Source organism: Copadichromis virginalis, linkage group LG23 (genome assembly GCF_057382275.1).
Source record: "Copadichromis virginalis isolate Kocher_CV1m ecotype Utaka linkage group LG23, C_Virginalis_male_GT1.1, whole genome shotgun sequence".
In the NCBI taxonomy this organism is placed as follows: Eukaryota; Metazoa; Chordata; class Actinopteri; order Cichliformes; family Cichlidae; genus Copadichromis; species Copadichromis virginalis.
The window spans coordinates 27,867,108-27,890,939 of record NC_140639.1 but is presented as its reverse complement, the minus strand read 5'-3'; the positions used below and the strand labels follow the sequence as shown (position 1 = coordinate 27,890,939).

Here is a 23,832-nt window from a genome sequence, read left to right as displayed (position 1 = left end):
AATGACAGGAAAGATGACGAGCTTTGTTCTTAGCATGTGACATTATGTCAAATTAGAGAAGCTGGGAAGGAAAGTTATATAATTGCATTCATTTAATTTCCAGCAGCAGCAGGAGGGCAGCGGTTGAATAAATAGGGAGGTGAATGTCTGGTCTGTGCATAAAACCGCTCTTTTACTTATTTATTTTACAGTAGACAGTAATTTTACAGTGATCTCGCTGGAGACCTGTGTTAATGCTCAATCAGATGGTGTCATGACACGGCAGGGGTGGTTGCGTTGGCTCGGGCGAGCCGGTCACAAAGACCGCACTCTTTCCACGGTTGGGGAGGAGGGGAGGGCATTAAAAACCACCGCACTCAGCAACTGAATCCAATCCCTTTAATCCTCGCTGGTATGCCCGAGCCCGGCAGTCTCCGCCTCAATTAGCGCTGATGGAGTCCGCCGTCGGACAGGTCAGGGGAGCACCTGGGTCTCCTTAGCCTTGAGTGGTGGCAGGCTGTAGGAGCGAATACCAGCGCGGCAGCCCCAGTGTCTCGTGCGGTCGGCCTCTGCGTGCCGTACATTCTTTACAGGACGAGCAATTTAAAAGTGCCTTGTTATCTCTCTGCAGAAGGATCTGCCAAAGTCTCCACCTCACCCCACCAGCCTGCTGCTCCCCTCCGATCCCCCACCCTCTGTGTGCTTGAAATGTTTGGATTTATTTGAAGGGTATGTTAAGTGGCACTTGGGCTTAAAGCTGAACTGCTTATTGAGTTTGCAGTGATGCTGCAATATCGGCAAGCCTGCAAGCACGGGCGTTTCAATTCATTTCTATAAAACAAGCAATCAACGAGCAAAGACTAGAGGAGGGGGGAGAGGCAGGAGGCAGAAGAGATATATATATATATATATATATATATATATATATATATATATATATATATATATATATATATATATATACACATACATATTTATATTTATTAGGGGTGCAACGATACACAAAATTCACGGTTCGGTTCGATACTTTGGTGTCATGGTTCGATATTTTTTCGATACAAAAAAATGTTCAAGCATTTTTAATTTGTCATTTATTAAAATTATAAATATATATTTTAACTCAAAAGTACAGTTTTTAAATTTAACCCTAACCCTTGTGCGTGTTTTTTATTTTGACAGCGAATGCGCACCTGTGGACCACTTATGTGCAGCCCCGGTTATTTAGCTCATCATATTGCAGCCACAGAAATTCTTTTGTCCATGAAACCATAAAGCTGCACTTTCTTTTTGCCTTATAGTCTGATTTGTCATAACTTCTCCGTTTTGTGGTAAGCTTTTCTTTGGCTGTCACTTCTTCACCCCGACCTGTCTTATTTGGCTCAGCAGAACTGAAATATATATCCTGCTGCTTTTACACACGCACTCACATAAGCTCAGCGATTCTCTGCGCGATCAACCTCTCACATGTTTAAGCTGCGGGAGATTTCACTTGTCATGTTTGCATAGTAAGCTAACGATTAATAAGACGATGTCAGAGGAATTGGTGCACAAATTATCATCACTCACAGATCAGTGCTGTCGCTCTCTATACACAGTTCCATGATTGCAAAGTGAAAGCAAAAAAACAAGCGCAAATTCAAACGCGACTTCAATATGTCACATATTGACAGTGGCTCACTGATGCCACTGACATAATTACCCAGCTACATTTCTGAAAGAATGCAAAAGCATTGACATATATTTTTCGTACAATAGCCCGACGGGCAGGGAAGAGATAGAATTTTGGTAGCCCGACTGAAAAAAATCGCTAGCTCCAGGACGTCGGGCTAGCGATATTGCAAGCCCTGTATCTGATTGAGGAATCACTCATCTTTGGAAAAGAGAGTTTATTACAGAGAAATGGCTCTTTCCAAAATAAAAGCTATACTATCCGCTTCTTCTGGGCTATATTCTCAGCAGCATAAGGAGAATCATGTGCTAACAGCTGTCTAAATGACTCGGCTAAAGTTAGTAGCATGCTTGCTTTTTTTTGTCTGCTTCCACTTGTCTTTGCACTAGGATGATGTCGGTGTAAATGTGCAGTCATATTCGTTGTGTTCCCACTAGTGCTTTCAGGTTAATCTCGTTGAAATGACCTTAACGCCACAACACGGCAAATCTCCGTTAACGAGCTACCGCCGATCGCCCCGTGCATGGGGCTAGACGGCCAACACGTTAACGAGCTAACTGCGCTAACACACTAGTTCCCACCCATGTAATTGAGCATTGCATGGCACATCCAACATACTGTTTTACTTTAGTCCATGACTCACTTACCTTCAGGGTCATACGTCACATGAAAACCAAAATAATTCCAAACGCCAGATCTGAATGAGAGTGGGGGAGGTCCATGTTAAAAGGAGAGCTTAACTTCTGTCTTGCTAGCTTGCCCTGCGCTCTTCCTTCTGACTATGCTGTCTGTGTTGAGCGCTCAGTGGATCTGAGCTGGACAGTGCAGCCTAGGCGGAGTAGTCGAACACAGATTCACTGAGCGCTCAACACAGACAGCATCGTCAGAAGGAAAATTGATAAAATAAATTACAAATGTTGTATTGTTCGATACATATGCGTACCGAACCGAAAGCACTGTATCGAACGGTTCAATATCGATACGAATATCGTTGCACCCCTAATATATATATATATATATATATATATATATGAATGAGGAGATTGACTCTTTGCAAGGCCAATTCTCTCTGAGAAATTTCCCCATCATCCTCTCCCGTGAAGATCCTGAAAGGTAAAACCTGTAGGCAAAACATACGAGCCTACCTTTTACTTGTGAGCATTACTGAGTAGAGTGCGCACAACAAAACACAGTGAGCTGTGCTCCATCTTAGTACTCTTAGTATTTTTGTAAAGTTGCAGGGTAAAAATAAAACGACTGTATTTAAAAATTAAAAATAAAAAACTTTTAAGAGTCAAAACAACACCTTATATGGGGTAAACTGGCCCTTTGCAAGCTCATCGATTTAGTCTGATGACTATCAGAGCATGTTTGCATGCTTTAATGTCAGCATGACTCCACATGTCACCAGTGTAAGACCTCTGAAGAGCTGTGAGGCATCATTGCAGCTGTTAACAGGATGCTTCCACCACATGTGGGTTCAAACTTCCTCTCTAAATGTTTTTTTTTTTTTTTAAATACACATGAAAACAGTCAAAATCACCTGTGACTGAAAAATAGTTTGAAAGTTAGTCTTTATATCACTATTTCATGCACGTACAGTAGTTGGATAACAGAACAAAACAAACAAACAAATAAGTACACAGATAAGAACAGCTATACCGTGAATTTGGCTTGTGGTGTTTACAGGTGGCTGCAGTCCTTAAGTTCACGGATTCATTCACCTTCACTCTCTCTCCAATTTGTATATACTCTGTGCTATACTTTATAAGAAAGGTAAAAAGGCAAAAAGGCCCAGAATGCATCATAAAAAACCCAAAGATGTAGCATTAGCATACTGGCTTCCGACCTTTTGTGTGGACACTGCTATATGGAAAAGAGCTGGCCACACCCTGTAATAAATGACATTAAAATCACTGATACAGTCCGGCTCTGAACGGTTAAATACCTAAAACTGTGCTGCCAACACTAAGAAGATGTAATTGTGATAAATAAATGTCAGTCGAAAACAAAGTACTGGCTAAACTGGCCTCTGTGTAACATACAGAGCAGGGAGCAGGAAGTATGGGCCGCAAATGTACTGCAGAGGTCACTTACAATAACTCAAACTCTTAATTCTTAAAGATTTTTTTTATTTTAATAAATAAGAATATAAACTGTCCTCTCTTTCCATTTTCTCCATAGGGCTCACTGTTAAGTGGCCGCCCCGCTTGATATACTCCTCAATGAGAGCCATCATGGCCGCCTTTTGGGCACACGGTTGTTACTGCTGTTGGCTCACAGCAAGAAGGTCGTGGGGTTGAATCCGTCAGCTAGTTGAGGTCTTTCTATACATCTCCTCCAGCTACCCCATCTTCCTCCCACAGTCCAAGAACATGGATGTTAGGTTAATTAGTGATCTATGTGATGTGAATCTTTGTCTGGTTGTCTAACCCTGTGATAACTGGGATAAGCTCCAGCCCAACTGTGACCCTGTGCCCTTTTAAACTTTTATACATCTTAATCCAATAAAATACGATACATTTTTGTAGTCTGAAATAAAATCAAATAGATTATGCTGTTAAAAAGTTGTTTTTTTTCCCAACCAGGTTTTTTTTTTTTTGGTTTTTGCCCTGAAAACATTTGCATTTTAAAAAGAAACTCAACATAACAAAGGCACAGGATTTGAAAAGGACTTCTTTAGTATTATTTCTTATCCTCAACTTGTCTTCTATCTCATCATTAGTAGAAAAGAGCTTAAAGCAGAAGCTTTGAGAGAATCCTTTTCAGTAAGTAAACTCATCAGAAGGTCAAAATGACTCAATGTAGACACACGGAAGATGCTTCTGTGCTCGTGTGATGATTGCAGTTGTGATTAAAAGGCTCTCACATTTCAAACTGGGCTGTGGCGGCTTGGGTACGGCTCTGATAAAGGCCGAGCAGGGGAACTAGGCACGGTTAGCCCACGCTGGATCACAGGCAATGGCTGGTGCTAGTGCGTATAACTACCGCACCGCCTTGCTCTGAGTCACCTCACATGGCCCTCCAAGACATGTCTGCCACTTAGCTATGTTCACTGTTTGCACTCGCCAGCTTCGCATTTGTACAAGACACACCAATAAACGTTTGGAGTCACTGACCCCCCCGCTTCCCCACGCATCCACCGACCCCCCACCACTGACCAACGACCTCCCTGACTCGACGCTATTTCAAGCAAACTAACGACACAGCGGTCACAAGGCAGCGTGGCCAAAATAAAACCCCCCCAACACTCGTGTATTTTCTGATTGAGATTATATTACAGGTGCAGTAAGCGATGCAGAGAATAGCCATAATGTATCTGCAGCGGTTTATGGTTTTGTTTACAATACCAATCATGATGAGTCAGTGATAAGCAGAGCCCTGCTGAGGAAAAAGAAAAAAAAAAAGCTTTCCTGTCAGGGGGAGGGGAAAAAGTGAGTTTCAAGACTGAACAAATCCCTCTTCAATCGGCTACAAGAGCTGAAAGGCCTTGTAGCTGAGGTGGGGAAAAAAGCAGCAGTATTTAGCAACCAGTCTTGAACTCTGTCCCCCTGCTTCTCCTCACTCCTTACCCTTCATGTCTGTTGTGTCACAGGTGTAGATTTAGAGAGCGATCATCTGTCCTCTCTTTCTTTGTCTCTCTCGCGCACACAGGTCGTTTTCTACTGCCAAAATATACTTTAAAACACAATTTCACACAACTGATGAACATAATAATAATAATACAGAAAAACACAAGTTGATCAGGAGGTCTATGGATGGAGAGTCTAATGGACAAGATTAAATGGTGTGTGTGTGTGTGTGTGTGTGTGTGTGTGTGTGTGTGTGTGCGCGCGCGCTTGCGCAACGATAACGAACATGTGACACTTTGTACTGCCACACTCTGCAGACATGGAGCAGAGTGGCTGCGCGACACTTCAGTTGCCACTGCCCGTTTTCTACAGAGTGGCGCTGTCGCCTGTCTCGTTTTTAAAGCTTGCTCGCCCACATCAAGTCACTGTACGAATGAGGAGGGAGGGAGCGAGAAAGGCAAGGCGCTGCTGTCTGTTGTACGCGTGGCGTAATAGTGTTTCAGAAACAACAGTTACATGGAGCTGTACGCAAAAAAAAACCCTCAGAGATTCGGAAATGAAACCACAGCCAAGTGTGAAATACTGCAGTTCCTCTAGTGGCCACTCGAGGCTCCAAAGTTGAGTCAATCCATAGTCTCCTATGTGGAAATGGCTAACTGTACAGCAGAAATAGACACATTTGTAGCCTCCGCTATGGGCAGTTTCCCCACCTTTATGCCTCTACTGTAGTTTAGGGGTGTGGCTCCTGTGATTGACAGCTGGAGCTGCTCGGCATCAGCCCTGCTAATCTGAGTAATTGAACTGGACCTCTTCACTGTGTCTGTGCTGCTGGGGGCTTTGGGAGTATTTTCATGGAAATACCTGATTAGAAGATTCAAGATTCTTTATTTGTCACATGCATGGTTATACAGGTATATGACTGAATTATGACTGTCTGTGCTGTACAGACCATCCTAGAAGAAAATCCCAGGGGCCCACCCAATATTAAATCTTCACTCTAATCAAAATACAAGAGAAAGTGACACAGACTATAGGCTAGAAATTGTTAATGCTAGTGTGTCAAGTGTCAAGGCCAACATATGACCCGCCTGCCACTTGGACACAAACTTCAAAACAAGAGCAATAAGTTTAGGTCAGAGTAATAAGTATTATCACAAACTAACCACCTGTTATTATTGGTTTTAATTCACCTTTTATATAAATCATCATCCAATCATGCACATTAGTGCCAGAAACCTCTCTCAAACACATCTGAGGTATAAAAATCCAGATGTGTAAGAATTAATTCTTTAAGCGGTGACGTGTGCTGCTTTCACAAACAACCACCTAAAACCAGACACAAATAACGAAAGACCATTAGATCCAATTAAAACAAAAACGACTGTTACTAGGTCGACTTAGACGTCATGGTCCTGCTTCTGCAGCTCCGCGCAGCCTAAATGGCTTTTGAGTTTTACAAGATGCAAAGTGACAGCAGCAATAAAGGCAGAATGACAAGCTCGCATTATTACAACTGAGCAGCGTTCAACCAGGGCCAACCGAGTCCCCGGGTCACCGTTACCCTTTGGTGGTTTTGTGGTGATAAGAAGTTAGAGCGACCTTCACGACAGTGAGGAATCTTGGCAAGAGGCGGCCGAAGAGGTGGTGGAGGAGGAAGAGGATGAAGGAGGTTGTGTTAAGTGTAAAGCAGGCGAGGACCCTTGAGAGAGCCTGAAACAAGAGCATGATGAATGTACAGCTCGCAGTTTTTAAATCAAGGATCAAAGCCGGGCCTCTCCGTCTGAGCAGCCAGCCTGTCTAGACTGAAACTCTCCCAAGCACATAAAGCAACATCTGCAGGATGCATTAATTACAGTAAAAGACTGTTCTGGACCGATCTCTGGGGTACCGGCACATCAAGTGGTCTAGACTGAGACGCTATTTAAGGATAGCTGGATTCAGAGACTCCCATATCATGAAATATCCACACTAAAGGTGATGCGGCAATCCTGAACTTCCATCTGCCTTTCATTTGTTTTAATTCGAGTCAATTTAATTTGCTGGTTTCCCATTCTACGGGTCACTCAGTTTAGATTTGCATTATAAGCTTTTAGCTCTCATCCTCCGTGACTGTAAATAAGATGTGGCAAACATAAGGAATGGGACCAGCACCTGCCCCCAGTGTTTTAAGTCATTAATTACTGTAACTTGACCTTAGGACCAATAAATTGTTGTTATAAAAATCAGATATGTTGAAAAATACCTTTATTCTGCAGGTACATGAAAACACAAACAGATTTTACGCAGTTTAAAAAATAATCTTTTTAATTGTCACAGCAAGTTGTGGATTAGTCATCTCCACTCAGCCTGGATCAGCAGGTTATTATGAACAGAAGAGTTGCAGATTGCCCTCTGGTTGCAACGTCAACACTCAACTCAGGATTGAACAGTGTTTCTCCTACATCATCTTCACTTTTAAAATTTTCATTCATTGACCATAACATAACAATTGCCAATACCAATTTATCCAGAAATAGCTAATATTGAGAGATACATTTAATAACATTTAGGAAAATATAGAGGTGCTAGGTCCTGTTCATATGCTAAAAATAAGGTAATATTAGCCTGTTTCCAGGTGGCTGCTATGCAACATAAAAACATCATAATCTCTTGTATAATTCAACTGTTTTGGACATAAATGAGACATTTTTTGTCAAGAAGTTAAGGTGTAAGAAAAGTGCTGTATTTACCTAAATGATAAAAGCATTTTATCCCATTGCTAGGCAACCTGATGACATCCAAATATCTGATATAGATAAGAACTTTCGGCATGATCAACTCCTGATTGTGTAGAACAAGTTTTATTTCATGCATTATAGTAAGGTTCTTGTATATTAAGCTAGCAGCATACGAAGTAATCAAACAGACTTTTCTGTGGCCAAATAAAGGTCTAACCTACAGGCCCAAAGGCCTACTGGGGAAATATGTTATGCTGAGCATTGTATAAACAAGATTTTTGAATCATAAAGACTTTGTTTAGTTACAAAAACTCTCATGTGTAGCATTTCTGTTTTTTCACTGCAAGCTATGAATTATAATGTACAAGTAAGGGTGGTCGCTTAAACAAAACACTCCACTACATTTACTTCAAGCTTAAATAAATGTGCAAAAACTACAACAGATCACTGAAAATGCAGCTGTTTTTTTAAAGAAACCTCAGACTGTTCTTCAACGGTTTTCTGAAAAGTTTCCTCTACAAATTATAACTGTTGTCTGGCAAATTTTGTGGTGACTGAGGGAAATCAACACTCACAGTTTCAGCATATTTAAAATAAATAAATAAGTAGTGGTGCTGGATCACTTTTCACAAAGTACTTCTTTCCTCTTAAAAGATTGTGGGGTTTAGGGTATTATGGTTTCAATGGATTGGCCCATTTGACCTCAAACTGGGCTGCATTTTTGTCGCTGACAGGATGAAAGCCTGCAGCAGTTGTTGAACATGCGACCTTTCAGTTACCCGGCGGCCTCTTCTCCCCACCTGTCTCCTACGATACATCAGGTAGAGTATAAAATGGTAGATATTTGCAAGAAATGATATGGAGGTTGTCTCAGTCTCTTTCTACAAACACTAGAAGAATTGTTTTCAGTATTGAGTATTTACTACTCCAGGGTGAGAACAGTACATTAGAGGAAATCATTTGCATACTACTTTAAACACTTTGACTGCACGGCTCTGTGTGGCAATACTCAGTCCGACAACAGTGGGAGCAGGTTGGAACAAATTCCTGCAGCAAGAGAAAGAAAATCCCCTCGATAGTAATCATGCTGTTTTGATGATATTTAATTGGAGTCAAAGTTTAGACAGTCATTCATGTGGTGAGTCGGTTTTAGGGAGGCTTTTGAAATCTCTTAAAACGTCCTTGTAAGATTTCAAACTAGTTATTTTTCTTGTGGCGTTCGCTGCTCACAAATATAATCAAGTTTGATGTTGATTTAAGTTCATTGGAGTTTAATGACCGTGCAGACTTTGCCAACATATAAATAAGCAGAGAACAAGTGAACTTTGCAAAGATAATCTGCACTGTTTTTTTTTTCTTTCACTTGTTATTTACTTCATTTAACGTCGGCCTCATGAAAAATAACAGCGATAACTTTCACTGATTGGAGTTTAAGAGAAATCATAAAGTGGAGGCATTATGTTTTTCCATATTCCACAACCACAGCTTGATTTTAGGAATTTTTTTAACCTTATTGAACAAGTCTGTTTTATCATATTTATTCTTAAAGATAATCAACATAATTTAACTTGTTAAAAGTTGAGTTTTAATTTCGTTTTTGCCAACATAAAAGAATTTCCCAACTTTGACCATAAATAAAGAATTTATCTTAGCTCAGTGAACATCCATCCATCCATCCATTTTCATCCGCTTTGTCCGGGGCCGGGTCGCGGGGGCAGCAGCCTAAGCAAACAGGCCCAGACCTCCCTCTCCCCAGCCACCTCCTCCAGCTTATCCGGGGGAATACCAAGGCGTTCCCAGGCCAGCCGAGAGATATAATCTCTCCAGCGTGTCCTGGGTCCGCCCCGGGGCCTCCTCCCGGTGGGACATGCCTGGAACACCTCACCCAGGAGGCGCCCAGGGGGCATCCTTGTCAGATGCCCGAACCACCTCAGCTGGCTCCTTTCGATGTGGAGCAGCAGCTGCTCTACTCTGAGCCCCTCCCGGATGGCCGAACTTCTCACCCTATCTCTAAGGGAGAGGCCAGCCACCCTTCCGAGGAAGCTCATTTCTGCCGCTTGTATCCGCGATCTCGTTCTTTCGGTCACTACCCACAGCTCGTGGCCATAATTGAGAGCTTTGCTTTTACCCTCAGCTCCCTCTTCACCACGACGGACCGGTGCAGCGTCCGCATTACTGCAGCTGCAGCCCCAATCCGTCTGTCGATCTCCGGCTCCCTTCTCCCATCACTCGCGAACAAGACCCCGAGATACTTGAACTCCTCCACTTGGGGCAGGAACTCATCCCCGACCCGGAGTGGGCACTCCACCCTTTTCCGGCTGAGAACCATGGCCTCAGATTTGGAGGTGCTGATCCTCATTCCCGCTGCTTCACACTCGGCTGCGAACCGCTCCAGTGCAAGCTGGAGGCCCTCACCCGATGAAGCCAACAGAACCACATCATCTGCAAAAATCAGAGATGAGATTCTGAGGCCACCAAAGCGAAAGCCCTCCGCCACTTGGGTGCGCCTAGAAATCCTGCCCATAAAAATTATGAACAGAACCGGAGACAAAGGGCAGCCCTGGCAGAGCCCATCACCCACCGGGAACGAGTCCGACTTATTGCCGGCAATGCGAACCAAGCTCTTGCAACGGTTGTATAGGGATCGAATGGCCCGTAGCAATGGGCCAGACACCCCATATTCCCGCAACACCTCCCACAGGACACCCCGAGGGACACGGTCGAATGCCTTCTCCAAGTCCACAAAACACATGTAGACTGGTTGGGCAAACTCCCATGCACCCTCAAGTATCCTGGAGAGGATAAAGAGCTGGTCCAGTGTTCCGCGACCAGGACGAAAACCGCATTGTTCCTCCTGTATCCGAGGTTCGACTAACGGGCGAACTCTCCTTTCCAGCACCCTGGCATAGACTTTCCCAGGGAGGCTCAGTGAACAATAGTAAATAATTTCCAGGGTTAACAGGCAGGAAATCCTGGTTGATGTCTCACCGGGAGCTCTGCTTCTTGCCCCCCCCCCTCTCGCTTCCATCGACTAGTTACGATAAAACATGCCCTTTCACAACAGTGACCCTGCTCACTGAGAAATGACCACTTACTGACTGACTCACTCTCACTTTTGAAATAAAGTCCATCAACTCCTCACAAAAATGTCATCCTATCAATGTGGGCCTCTCATGTACACTAAAACCAAAGTAATACTCAGGTTATACATGTTGATAAGATAAGATAAGATAAGATAAGATAAGATAACCTTTATTAGTCCCACACGTGGGAAATTTGTTTTGTCACAGCAGGAGTGGACAGTGCAAAAGTTATGAGGCAAAAATTAGAATACAATAAGAATAAATACAGTACACAACTGTACAGAATAGAATAAAATAAAATACTATATACAGTAGAATAAAATAAAATAAATATACAATAAGATAAAAATAGAATACAAATACAAATACTATATACAACTGAGTAAAAATACTGAGTAAAAATACAACGATGACAACACTGTTGGTTCAGTGTGTGAGCAGCTGCCATTTGCTAGACTGACTGGACAGTTTAACATTTTTAACATATTATTTTAACCATATGTGGTGATGAACACGACTGACTCATTGCAATTTCCTCACTGACAATGCATGCTTACGTAAGTTTATCGTCCACTTCAGAAATGCAATTACCAGACTGCATACGCCACCCACAATCCAGTGTGTACAGAAACATGAAACACCTGGATACAGGCTAAATTTAACCAACCGGTCGAGGGCCGTGTTTGGCAACATGCTGTCTTGGGTCAACATTTTACCTCGGTGAACACGAGCTAGTGCAGCGCTTTCTTTTTGTTAAAGCACAGAATGATACACGGCCTTGGAAGGAGGTTGTCCGGTTAGTTGGGCCCAATGGGAAATAGAGGCTACATCTGGCCTTAACAAATACACCTGTGCTTTCGAAACCTAATGCATAATGCAAGAGAACATATTAGAAATAGATAGGAAGAGGGGAAAAAATGGGACAGAGCTGATGGCTGGCCTCAGACCACTCGGGGAAGCAGCCAAAGTACTGCAGTGCAAAGATAGAGGGGGGTTTAGTCACATGCAAGAGGTTTAAATCGAATGGAAAATTAAGTTTTTCATTAATTTAGTTTGTAGCTTTGTTAAGCTTTCAGCACAACAGAGGAGCGTCTTCAGCCAAACCACAATAAAGCTACACTATCATTCTCACTTTCCACTCTTTGGCTTAACTATTGATTCAGTGCACTTCACTGATTTTTAACCAGTTACAGAGTAAATAATCAGCTCAGTGAGCACGAGTAAACATTTCATGGTTTCAGTCTGCTACTGGGACCGTTAGTCTTTACTTTCCATGATTGGATTTTTACCCCCTCCTACCTAAAGTGTTTTTTTGGAGTCTTCCGTTTAACATTTAACACTTCACACGACATCTAATGATTAACTGTGCCTGGAAAGGAACTAGGGCTGCCACGATTAGTCGACTAGTCACGATTATGTCGACTATTAAAATCGTCGACGACTAATTTAATAGTCGACGCATCGTTTGAAGCTTTGTAAGATCACAAAGGACACAGGAATGCGTAGTAGGATTTAAGAGTGTAATAACGGACTGAAACAGAAGATGGCAGCACTGCATGTACAAGGATGCCAGCTGCCGTTAAACCCCGAAGAAGAAGAAGCTGTGTCCCAGAATTCATAGCGCAGCCCAGCGCAGTTGTCAACAATGGCGGCAGCTAGTTAGTTTTAACTTTACTCTTATTATTCTTTCTGGGTCACAAAATAAACGTTTAACATATTTTCAGGCAGGAATGTAGCTGTGTAAACCTCAAGTATCTGCTCAGTTTATCAAGACACCGCATATTTTCAAAAGCGCTCCGACGTTTTCGGAGACATCTGTTACCCACTAGCTCGTTAGCTAGGCGGGGGCTAGGCTAACTAGAGCCGTGAGAACACCGGACTCCCGGCAAATCCTTTTCAAACCCACCGCCGTCTTTCGCTAGTCAGGTTAAACATGATATATGAGTCACTTAGATAACTTAAAAATGTTATTGTTTGGCTTTCTTTAGTATTTTATTTGTTCCTGAGTAAATCGGTTTGGCTGAGATTAAAGTTATAGTTTTTGCACAGCTAAATAAACTTCAAGCAGACAGCTGATTATCAGAAGTGTGAGATGCTCCAGAATTTACTCCGGTGTCCTGTTATATTTTTGAAAGCAAGGAGTTTATTAAACTTCACCGAAACAATCTGCAAATTTCATTAAAAATTAATAAACTATCATCTTGTCTTTATTTTTAGTTAGCACATACCTTAAACACTTAAAGCTGTAAGCTAATGATAGTTATATAAGAGCAGATGCTGCTGGTGCAATAAGCTGTACGTCCAATGGATGATGATCTGATTAGTTGACTAATCGCAAAAATAATGGGTGACTAATCGACTATCAAAATAATCGTTTGTGGCAGCCCTAAAAGGAACGCCAAATGAGTTGAATTGTGTTTAACTGAGTGAATTATAAAGGTCTAAAGGTTTAAAGGCCTCACAGACAGCATCACTGTGATGATAAAACAAGCCATGGTCATGATTTTGGGATATTCAAATAGTCATTAAGTTGTTAAAAAGAAACATCCAACAGATCAGGCAGCTATTTTCCACTGTTTTTATCTCAGCCTGGCAGCCACCTGGTTGGCAGCAAGGATTAAACAGCAAAAGAGGGATCAACTGACGTGGCTTTTTCAAGGCCAGTTCCTACTATTAGTAATCAAGTAGACCAATAAGTCTCTATATGTTTAGATCAAATCATATAAACTTGGTATGAAGTTACAAAATAAAATAAAACTTTGCTAAAATTCAATCCTAATGATTTATAGGTCTGAAATTGTACAGTACAATGGAAAAGTCCCAGTTTGTGCATTTTTAAAAAAATAATATATTTATTGGAGCTTATTAAAACAATGAATAAATACAGATACTGATACCTAGTAAGAGAAGATGCAGGGGCTACCAACTAACAGACATCAAGATGTCGGAGTAGTGAGATTAGATACTGTTACCTTCATAAAGTCTGAGAGAGCAACAAAAAAATAAATCTGCCAGGTAAATCTCGAATACTTATGATTATTCATTCATTATTATATAATTATTATTACTTGCAGAGCTGAGAAAAGAGTGTCTATCTTTTCGAATCCTTCACAGCAAGGACATAGGTTTGGGTCAACTAAAAAGAAATAAAACAAACAAATGCTATTTAGAGTGTAATTGCAAATCTGGTGGCAGAACCACCTGACCTGTTCAATTGCAACTGGTGAACATTAGTCAGCCCCAGCTTAATGGTAGCAGGACACAGAGACCCCAGACTGGTCATCAACTGAGATTTAAGTTGATGTGCAGCAGAGCTGAAACTGAATCATCGGCTCTGTTGTGCTGCTGCTGAGGATTTAAAAAAAAAAAAAAAGAAAAGAAACAGGAAATAAAGAAAAACAACAACAACAAGCCAGAGCTGCTTCATCCTCGCCATACTGATGTAACCTTACACTGGTGTGCAAGAGGATCAATGTCTGTGTGAAACTGCTGCAGTGTACAGGAGGCCAAATGTACAAGCAGCACACGGGACACGACTTGTCCGTCTCTTGGCCTCTGTGGTGGAGAAATCTAAACACCCATTTGCTCCAAATTACTGAAGAAACATGGCTGTAATAACAGGGTTTGACCTCTGCAGCTCTAGACTGATTCGCTGAGTTACAGTCACATCAGGTCTGACGAATAGAGAGGAAAAGGGAAGCTTCTTGTTGCTTCAGCTTCGCCAGAAATAAAGAGACAGTCACAGGGTAGGGTAGGTTTTACTGTTAGTATGCATAATTGATTGCATTAGGAAGGCCACACCACAATCGCTTGATCATTTGATTCATGTGTTTGCACTTTCCCGGAACATCACCACCCCCACCCCCCCACCCCCACCCCAAAAAAACCCAAACAATTAAAAATTAAAAAAAAAAAAAAAATCAAATCCCCACCTTTGAACTTAAAGAGTTCAGAGTAAGCCTCACCGGATCTGGATGTGCTGTTGCAGCACTGTAAATATTTACAAGCCTGCAGTTCAAGCTCACATGCGATCTGAGGCAGAGGTCACCTGAAGACCATCAGATGACCAAAGGTTCAAGGTTCATCTGATAATGCTGCTGTTGGTGGTGCGGCGTTACCAGAATGCGCCCTTTAAGTTCAACAAAAAGGAGTCCCATCAACTCTTTTCAGGCAACTTAGGCAGTGAAACACTTAGCAGCTGCTGAGGTCCCTTACAAAATAAAAGCATCAAAGCATTAAGTATAAAAATCCCCCCAAAAACCCTGTTTTAGTCATGCCTCAGTTTTTCTTTACAGCAGCATTTTTACATACAGCTCAGTGTTTATTGTCAGCGGGTTGGACCAGTAAAACTATTGCATAACAACATATAGCATAGTTGCACGTTGTTCTCCTTCCTTTCAAGTGTAAAGAAGTTTAAACACACATTTAATCCCTGAGAAGTCCTTTGGCAAATAAGTGAAATTTCACCATTACATCTCAGGTTTTTCTACACAGGGCAGAAAAGCTGATGTAGTGAATAAAAGAAACCTGACAGCAGCTTAAACTTTAATAAATAAATGTGTAAAAGAAAGAAAGAAAGAAAGAAAGAAAGAAAGAAAGAAAGAAAAGAAAAGAAAAGAAAAGAAAAGAAAAAGCATCTGCAGCTCATTACCTGGACTCAGTCCTTCAAGAATAAGATATCCACAGATAAAGTCTCGTTCTTACTGTGGCATTGCAGTAAAACCACAAATTTCTATAGTATTTAACAAAGAGATAAAAAAAAAAAGTCAATCCCTGTCATTTAACAGTTTAATCTGGGGTAGGATGCCACATCTTTGTTTTTAGAAGGCTGTTATACTGAAATAAATTTAGAGGGCAAAATGTATGCCCTTCTCCATTTCTTTGCAGCTTTCCCATTTTCCCATTTGCTGTTCTCTTACATTTCTACTGGGGCTGTGCAATTCATCAATTTCAACACAATTCTGGCTTTCAATGATTATTAAAAAAAACTGGCTGATCGAGATAAAAACAATTATTTGGCCACATTCTGTTTTGCATTAAAGCTTGTTCTGCCTTTCAGCACATCGCTTTTGCCAATTTTGCTTTTTGTCAAGTTCACATTAATTTATTTTCTTTTAAATTCTAATTAAAGTTTGTGTTTAAATAAAAAAGGCAACTTTCTTTTTTTTTTTTAAGTTTAATGATTGACCTATTTTTCCAATGTCTCTGGGAAAAAAAACCGCACTGTTAAATAATGACAATCTTACCACTGATTGGGATTTTTTACCACAATCAAGAAGCTTTTCTTTAAAATGTAATTAAACAAGATGTAATTTTATATTACAGATGCTTGATATCAAACTTTTGCTTTCACTAAAAGTCCAGATTTACTCCCATTCAGACTGTGGTTGGGTTGAGGTTTAATAAATCTATTTTTTTTCCCCAACACCCAAGTGGAACTTTCTTCCGGCTGCTCTCCAATTCACACAGCATACGTGATTCGGCACCGATTTTTACAGACTCACTAGGATTTGTGACTCCACCTGGTTTTGAACAAAGAATCTTCTGCGTGTGGGGCCAGTGTATTAACCACTGCATCATGGAGCTAAACAATGGGGATTTTGACTGTTTGCCATAACCAGGCAGCTACAGTTTGGACCTCTACTCATCAAACATGCCTCGGCTGAGTCCACAAATTATATTTCCCAAAACTGCAACATCAAAACCATCCCTTATCGTCAGACGTTGATTTGGGTTTTTAAATGGCCCGCGGGCAGAACGGGATGTCCACACTTGAAGTCCTGAAATAATGGTGGCTGTCTTCAGAGGCTATGTGAGCAGACTAGTTGATTGTTTCCCCTACTGCCAAATAAGTTTCTGATAAATATTTAAGCTGCTTCTCTCAGTTTCATCTCACAGTGAATTGAAGCTGGTTAAAGGTGCATATTGAACATCACTGAAAAGCTACAGAGACCTCTCTCTGTTCATTTCTTTTGGCATGTTCATCAAATAAAAGCCACTCTGGGCCAAGTGCCCTGCCTTTATCAGAGGTTTTTCTTGAGCTGTGCCAATTCAACTCCGATTTCACTGAGGATTATTATTCCACCTAGTTCATTTCCCCACTTCAGACAGTAATAAGTGAGTGGAATAATCACCTGCAGCACCTGGCTTATAACTCCAACCAACCCCGACTATTACCATATTTGAGAAACCTTTTAATTTAAGACGCCCCAGGGGGGTGGGGGTGGGGGGTGATTTCTGTGAAAGTACAATTCTGCTGCAACTCGAGGGTTTATTTTACACTTCTCTTAGGTGTTAATTGGGGCAGCTTTCACACAGGTACACTGAGTATTTGGTAAACCGGCAGCAACTGTAGAGAAAACCGGTTCGGTGGAGCTGCACAAACACGCACAGACAGTAAAGTTAGAACATTTTCTGTTTATCCTGTAAGCCAACAGGAAAAGAAATTCTGCCTCTGGGCCTAATTTTTGTTTTCTTTTGTCAGCTCCAGTTACATCAGGCTCACACCACAATCAAACCACATCGAGTGACACAACTGCAAATGGAAGTTAAACTCACTGCAGTGCTATTTTGTTAGCAACACCAAAACCTCAACTACTATGACACTTGTGTCAATTTCCCCACAAGTATTTACACTTCACATGGTCACAGAAGTGTCACAGGGTTTATATGAGGCTATATTAGCTCATTTTGGGAGGTGGAAGTGGTTCAATGAAGACTTACAGTACAGTTTATAGCTTTAGAAAAAGTGGTTTCTACTCAATATTTTGCTTTTACAAGTCAAAAATCATTGCACACCACAGGGGAGATCATGATTTTAGTTCTTTTTAGATCCAACAGGAGCATTTGAGACTGGATTGTGCTAAACAAGTGTTTGCTTGTATGAGTTTCCTCTAATCTTTTGGAATAAACCGATTCTGGTCAAACTAACTCATCGTCTACAGCTCACATTACCTGTGGTAAACTGCAAGGTCCAATTTTAGGTATCATCTCATTTTCTATTTATATGCTTCCTCCAGGCCAAGTTATACAAAGTTATAAAATCTTGTTCACTCTAGATTTACTTGATCACTTGGTTTCTTCAGGGGTTGCAAACCTCTACTATCAAAATAATCATTTTTGAAGGTTTATAATGATAGTGACAGTCTATTAAGCATAAATTAGATACTTTACTACGTTTGACCACATCCAATGCCTTTACTGTGACTTATTTATTAATAACTGGTACTTATGTCATGTTTTGTTGCAAATTATAAAACTAAAATAACAATAATTTACTTTTTAAATTATCAGCACAATGATAATAGCATGTATAAGCCTAATATGTATGCAATATTTATGTTGCATACATATTACCTACTTATGTTTACACAAATTACTCAAATTAAAAACAGTGTCCTTCTATAATAACTAAGACAGGCAGCAGCGCTAAATTCTTTTTAACATTTTTAAAGTTGTTTTTTTTTTTTTTTTAAATAAAGTCCATGTCAGAGTAATGATATGAAGCCAGAAGCCAACAGCATTGGGAGTGAAAGCAAACAGACCTGTTCACGCTTTTTAAATATTTGAATTCCCAGCTAGAGGGGTTTAGGACTAGATATTTATGTGTATATTTCCACCAGTATTGAGGTTTAATTGCTTGCAAAATTAAGAGGAGAAGGTCTCCAGGCAAAAGATAAATGCTGGAGATAGAGCTGGGCGATAGAACGATAACGATATGTATCGCGATATAACTTTTACTCGATAGAGAAATTAAGCTATCGCGATAGACCTCGCCGCTCTTGTCCTCTTAAAAAAAAAAAAAAAAAAAAAAAGGTCAGCCAATCCAAATTAAGTAGCGCAGAGCCGAACCAATCACAGCCGCAGCGTCACGTCGCGTGACTTGTTACGTACAGCACAAGTGCCAAGTCGCACGTGTGTTTGTTTGGGAAGCAGCCAGCGGGTAATGGAGCCAGCGCGTAATGGAGGAAATGAGTGTGCCGACTAGAAAAATCAACCGAGCGTGACCGAAGAGAAAACAGATGATGGTTCCAACGCCGGAGAGATTGTCGAACGGAAGAGCCATAGAAGTTCCGTAGTGTGAAGGTATTTCGGCTATTTCAAGTCTGACAAAAAACAGAGTAGCGTGCACTGTAAATTGTGCCGAAAGCAAGTCTGGAAATACAATAAACTGGTGCATGCGTCACACTGTGCGCCACGTTATTGTTTCGGTGAAATGAATTTCTACAATACTGTTACTGTTAATTCTACTCTCTGCAGTGTTTAAATGCTTACATATACACACAGTTACTGTCCCTCCACACATACGACTCGGTTCTGCTTCTATGCCCCAGCTTTGTTTACTTTTTCCCACCGAGGCTTCTAGACTTCTGATTGGCCAACATTTCTGCACGGTTAGGAATCTAGCGCCACCTGCTGCTTTGGCATGTTCATAGCAGCGTTTTCCTTCATTTCTGCCTTTATGTGTGGATGGGATTATTTTTTTAAACGAAAACGGAAAATCTCCGTTTTCAAAAATACCCGTGTACGTGTGGACGTAGCCTCAGTCTCTGACTGGAAGCGCTAATTCGTCATTCGGCTTTTGTCAGACTAAAGTAACTGTTAAAACTGTTTGAAAAGCTCAGCTATACAACAAGGAGAGATTGAGAATTTCCTTTTAGTTCTCAGTTTATTTGATATTGACAAAAGTTAGTCAGTTTTGTCTGTTCTTCTGTAAAACAAACTAAGATTTATTTTTAGAATTAATACTTTGTTTCTAAGTGGAATTGACAATTTAGTCTGTTTCGTTTGTTCTATTTTGAAACTTAAACGCTTTAGTGGCTGCCTTTTGTGTAGTTTGCAATATTTGCCTTTATTTATCTGAAAAAGTCTCATGTTCCTTAAGTACATCTACCCTGTTGAACTTATTATGGGAAATAAATATTTAAATAAAAACAAGCTGCTGATTATTTCACATTTTACTTGTGAGCAACGGCACATTTAAATCTTACAAATATAGTTATTTGGCTTATATCGTGATAGATATCGTTATCGCCTGAAATGAAAAAAACATATCGTGATATGAAAAAATCTCATATCGCCCAGCTCTAGCTGGAGATGGATCAAAACAAGCGTAGAGCTGGAGTTTTGTGACCCCACTTAGCATTTTAATTGAGCATTATCTGTGGCATACCACAAGGTTCGATTTTGGGTCCTGTTATAGTTCCTATTTATATGCTGTCCCTAGGATAAATAGATTTTAAATAGATACCTTAAATCCCTAAAACACACACTTCTCTTTAATTAAATGCATCAAATAAATAAATAAATAAATAAATAAATCATACATCATGCTCTTCCCTGATCTACAAATCACACAAACCACTCTGAAGGTGTCCTAGGACCCTAAAGCCAGCAGTCAGAAAGGTACTCAGCTCTAACCTTTGAACTAGAAAAGTTACCCTTTCCTGCTTCTTCCAAATAACATCTACTATTAAAATTAAACAAAATATTAGCTGGAAAAAGGTTCATTCTTGTGCTTTGTCCAGGCTAAATTACTGCAAATGAAACACCACTCTCTCACATCCAAACAGTTCAAAACGCAGCAGCGAAGCTTCTTACTGGTACAGACGGCATCACATCATCCCAATCCTCTGACTCCAAGTACATTTTAGATTTTCCTACTCATGCTTAAAGCCAAGTAGCAGAAATTCTGACCCCTTATATAACCTACTTCACATTGTTAGAAAGAGCCCCACCTGAGGAAGTGGAGGTGCTTCTCCCATCAGGAGCCCTTGGCTTTCTAAAACCTGCCTGAGCAGATAAGGCTCGTAAAATCTGTGACTTCCTGTAAAAACACGTTTTTGTAACCTTGCTTTTAGTCATGTGATTTTTCCGTCTTTTTACCCTTTAATCATCTATTACGTTATATAATTGCTTGTCTGTCGCCTCTTTTATATTTGTTGCAAACTATATTATTCTCATTCCATTAAAAAAAACAACAACAAAAAAAACAAATTCAATGGATTTTGTACTATGAAACCAAACCCAAAGAGCAGATTTAAAATGACACACTTCAAGGTGATCAACTTCTCTTCCTAAAGAACAATTGCTCTCAGAATACTCCGGCAAGTAAAAAAGTAAAGTCTGAAGCATTTCTCCCAGTAGCCCACATAAACAGCATGCCCTGCACTCCCGAGATGACCTCTCTTTCCTTTATCATCACTACACTGACATTCATTAAACATCCACCGCGGGGAAATAACTACATATAATGGCCGTCCACCAACACAGAGTGCTGAAAATGGCTTTTAGCATGTAGATGTAGAAAGAAGCCACATGCAAGCCACATGACTGATTACCTTTTATTTGCACTCCATCAACCCAAATCCCTGGCTGCTCCCTCATTAACTTCATAAAAACTCCAATCTGTACCCTTGTGTCCCACAAGAAGCCACTCAAGGGCCCTCTGACCCCCCCCCCCCCCTTCAATCTTGGGGCTCACCTGCAGTTTGCATGCACGCCAATGATGCCCCAAAAGAGGTTACACTCCTTACACATAAAAGCAAGCTATGCACTGCACGGCTGACCGTACGCAACATACATAGCCCCCCACCTCCACACCCACCTGAAGAGCAGGAGATGAGGAAAACGGCGAAGGCCAATTTGGTGGCGTCTCCCATTTTCCATCCGAATCGGATCCTCTTGACTAGAAAGAGAATTTTACAAAAGCACAAAAAGCTCCAGAAAAATTTTCAAAAAAATCTCAAAACGATTGAGTCAAATTAAATGTCTTGTTGTCTCTGGAAATATTGCATCTTTAAAAAAAAAGTCAAGATCGAGTCTACATCCAAAACATCCCAGGTAATGCGAGCCTCACTAGTCCAAAAAAAGAAGACGGGAGGATGAAGAGGAGGAGGAGGAGGAGGAGGAGGGGATGGTCGCTGGTATTTCCAGGTTTATACACAAGCAATGCAGGGTGAACTGATGGCACTGGAGCCGGCGTTATCGTGTACTTGCCAGGTCTGCAACAGCAGCATTGTTCACCTGTGCCCGGTGGTGCTATTTTTCAGATAAACGGTGCACAGACCCGAGCCACAGCCGGGCAGGGCTAACATCCATCGGACTGCAAATCAAACGCACTCCGCTCTCCAATCAAACTTCTCCTCGGTGAGCTCCGTCGCATAGCTCTCAAAATGTCCAAACTGCGTCGAAAGGGAGCATTTCCACTCTCCCGCTATTTGCAAAAAACAATTTAAAAGCTTTATTTTAGGTGTTATATTCCGTGCAGAGGTTTTAGGCTTCGTCCGGCTGGGCTGCCCGGCCACAACCACGGCTCCGTCCGCTCCAGCAGGGAAACAACCGATTACCAGACTGCCTTTCCCCCCCTCCCGCTGCGACAGCCCTCTCCAAAGTGGGCCAAACAACCGTTCCCGGTCCAAAAGATTCGAACGAACAAGCGGAAAGACTATCATATGATAACACTAGCCGCTGAAGCTGCCGTTAATCCACGTAGCTGTCGAGTTTAGGACGAGCTGATTTTCCCAAGTCCGTCTCCTCCTCGCCCCCTCTGCTCGGGACGATTTCAAGATGGCGTCACTGGCACCCTGTTAGGCTTACCCAGCTCATACAACGAGCTTCCAGCGAGGGTTTTCAAAATAAAAACCACAGCGTTTACGCTTGTAAACGAACTAAAACGGTTGTAAAGAGAAATTTTAGTTTACTGAAATAAAAAATAAAACTACGCAACCGAAGGAGAAAACCTATCCTTTTTTTAGGTAGATGTTTAGACGTCCTTTTTAAATGAATTTTATAAATTCTGTAAAAAGAGGCTTTGGTACGAACATTTATTTAAATCCTGAGTACTAAGTGACTGTTTCCATTATTATTTATAAAATCTGCCCCCTAAATTAACAGAGTTCTCAAAATGTTTCAAAATGGCATGATTTAAGATGTATTTTTGTGTTTCAATACAGTTTGAACTCTCTTAGGCAGATTTCTTGTCATTTCTTGAAGTAGTTTTTGGGAATAGTTTTCCAGGCTTTATGAAAACCATTCAAAGCTCTTCTTTGGATGTTGGCTGCCCTTTGTTCTGTTTTCTGTCAAGGAGCTACGTTTGCCTGCTCCCTTATTCACAAGGAGTTGCCACGGTGGGTAGCTCCACGTCTTTGAGTTGGCAGATTTTGACTCTGGATTTGTGAGATTACTGTCTCTTCCCTCAAATGAACCGGGGATATTTAGCATGTTTGATGAATTTGTAAACCACTACACTATGGATGATCCCACATTGCTTCAATAATGTTGAGGTCCAGACTTCATTATTATTAATGGCCTTTGTATAAATAAGAAAAAAATATCGCCACCACCACCACCACCACGTAGAATCACATAAACAAACGTAGTTTAGTATTTTGAATGTTTTTGACATTTTTGGTGGGAGGGTTGCCCTAATTCTGAAAGAACTGCTTGTCAACTTCCGGTGCCAATCTGGCTAACTTTATCCAGCTTGACGATCTGCTTTATGAGCTAGGGATTGTTTTTGTCCGGGAAGGCTGTTAGCTTTGCTTTCCAGTGCGTGCCGTATAATGAAAAGATGGGCGGTCACATTTCTTTAAACATCCTTTCAAAATAAGAAATGTCCAATTTGTTACACATTTATACGTCTTTACAATAACTTGCATTAATTTTAATTTGTGCATGCTATATTACATATCATTAGTCAGCGTGTACTTATTTTATACACCTTATGTTAAAAGAAAAACTATTTATACTACAGCCATCTACAGTGGTGTTGTTGAGGTTTAAACTACACAAAAAATGTCCTTTTTCTAATC

At 41.0% G+C, this 23,832-nt stretch overlaps 1 protein-coding gene across 1 annotated transcript in view; it reads right to left on the bottom strand.

Moving 5' to 3' along the window:
• The window catches only part of LOC146681066 (activin receptor type-2A), an 82,710-nt gene extending 60,085 nt beyond the window's left edge, over window positions 1-22,625 (bottom strand). The window contains exon 1 of the mRNA XM_085447342.1: window positions 21,627-22,625. Within this exon, the coding sequence (XP_085303468.1) occupies window positions 21,627-21,681 (55 nt within the window). The 5' untranslated portion in view covers window positions 21,682-22,625. The remainder of the gene's footprint in view (window positions 1-21,626) is intronic.
• Window positions 22,626-23,832: the final 1,207 nt, after the last annotated feature.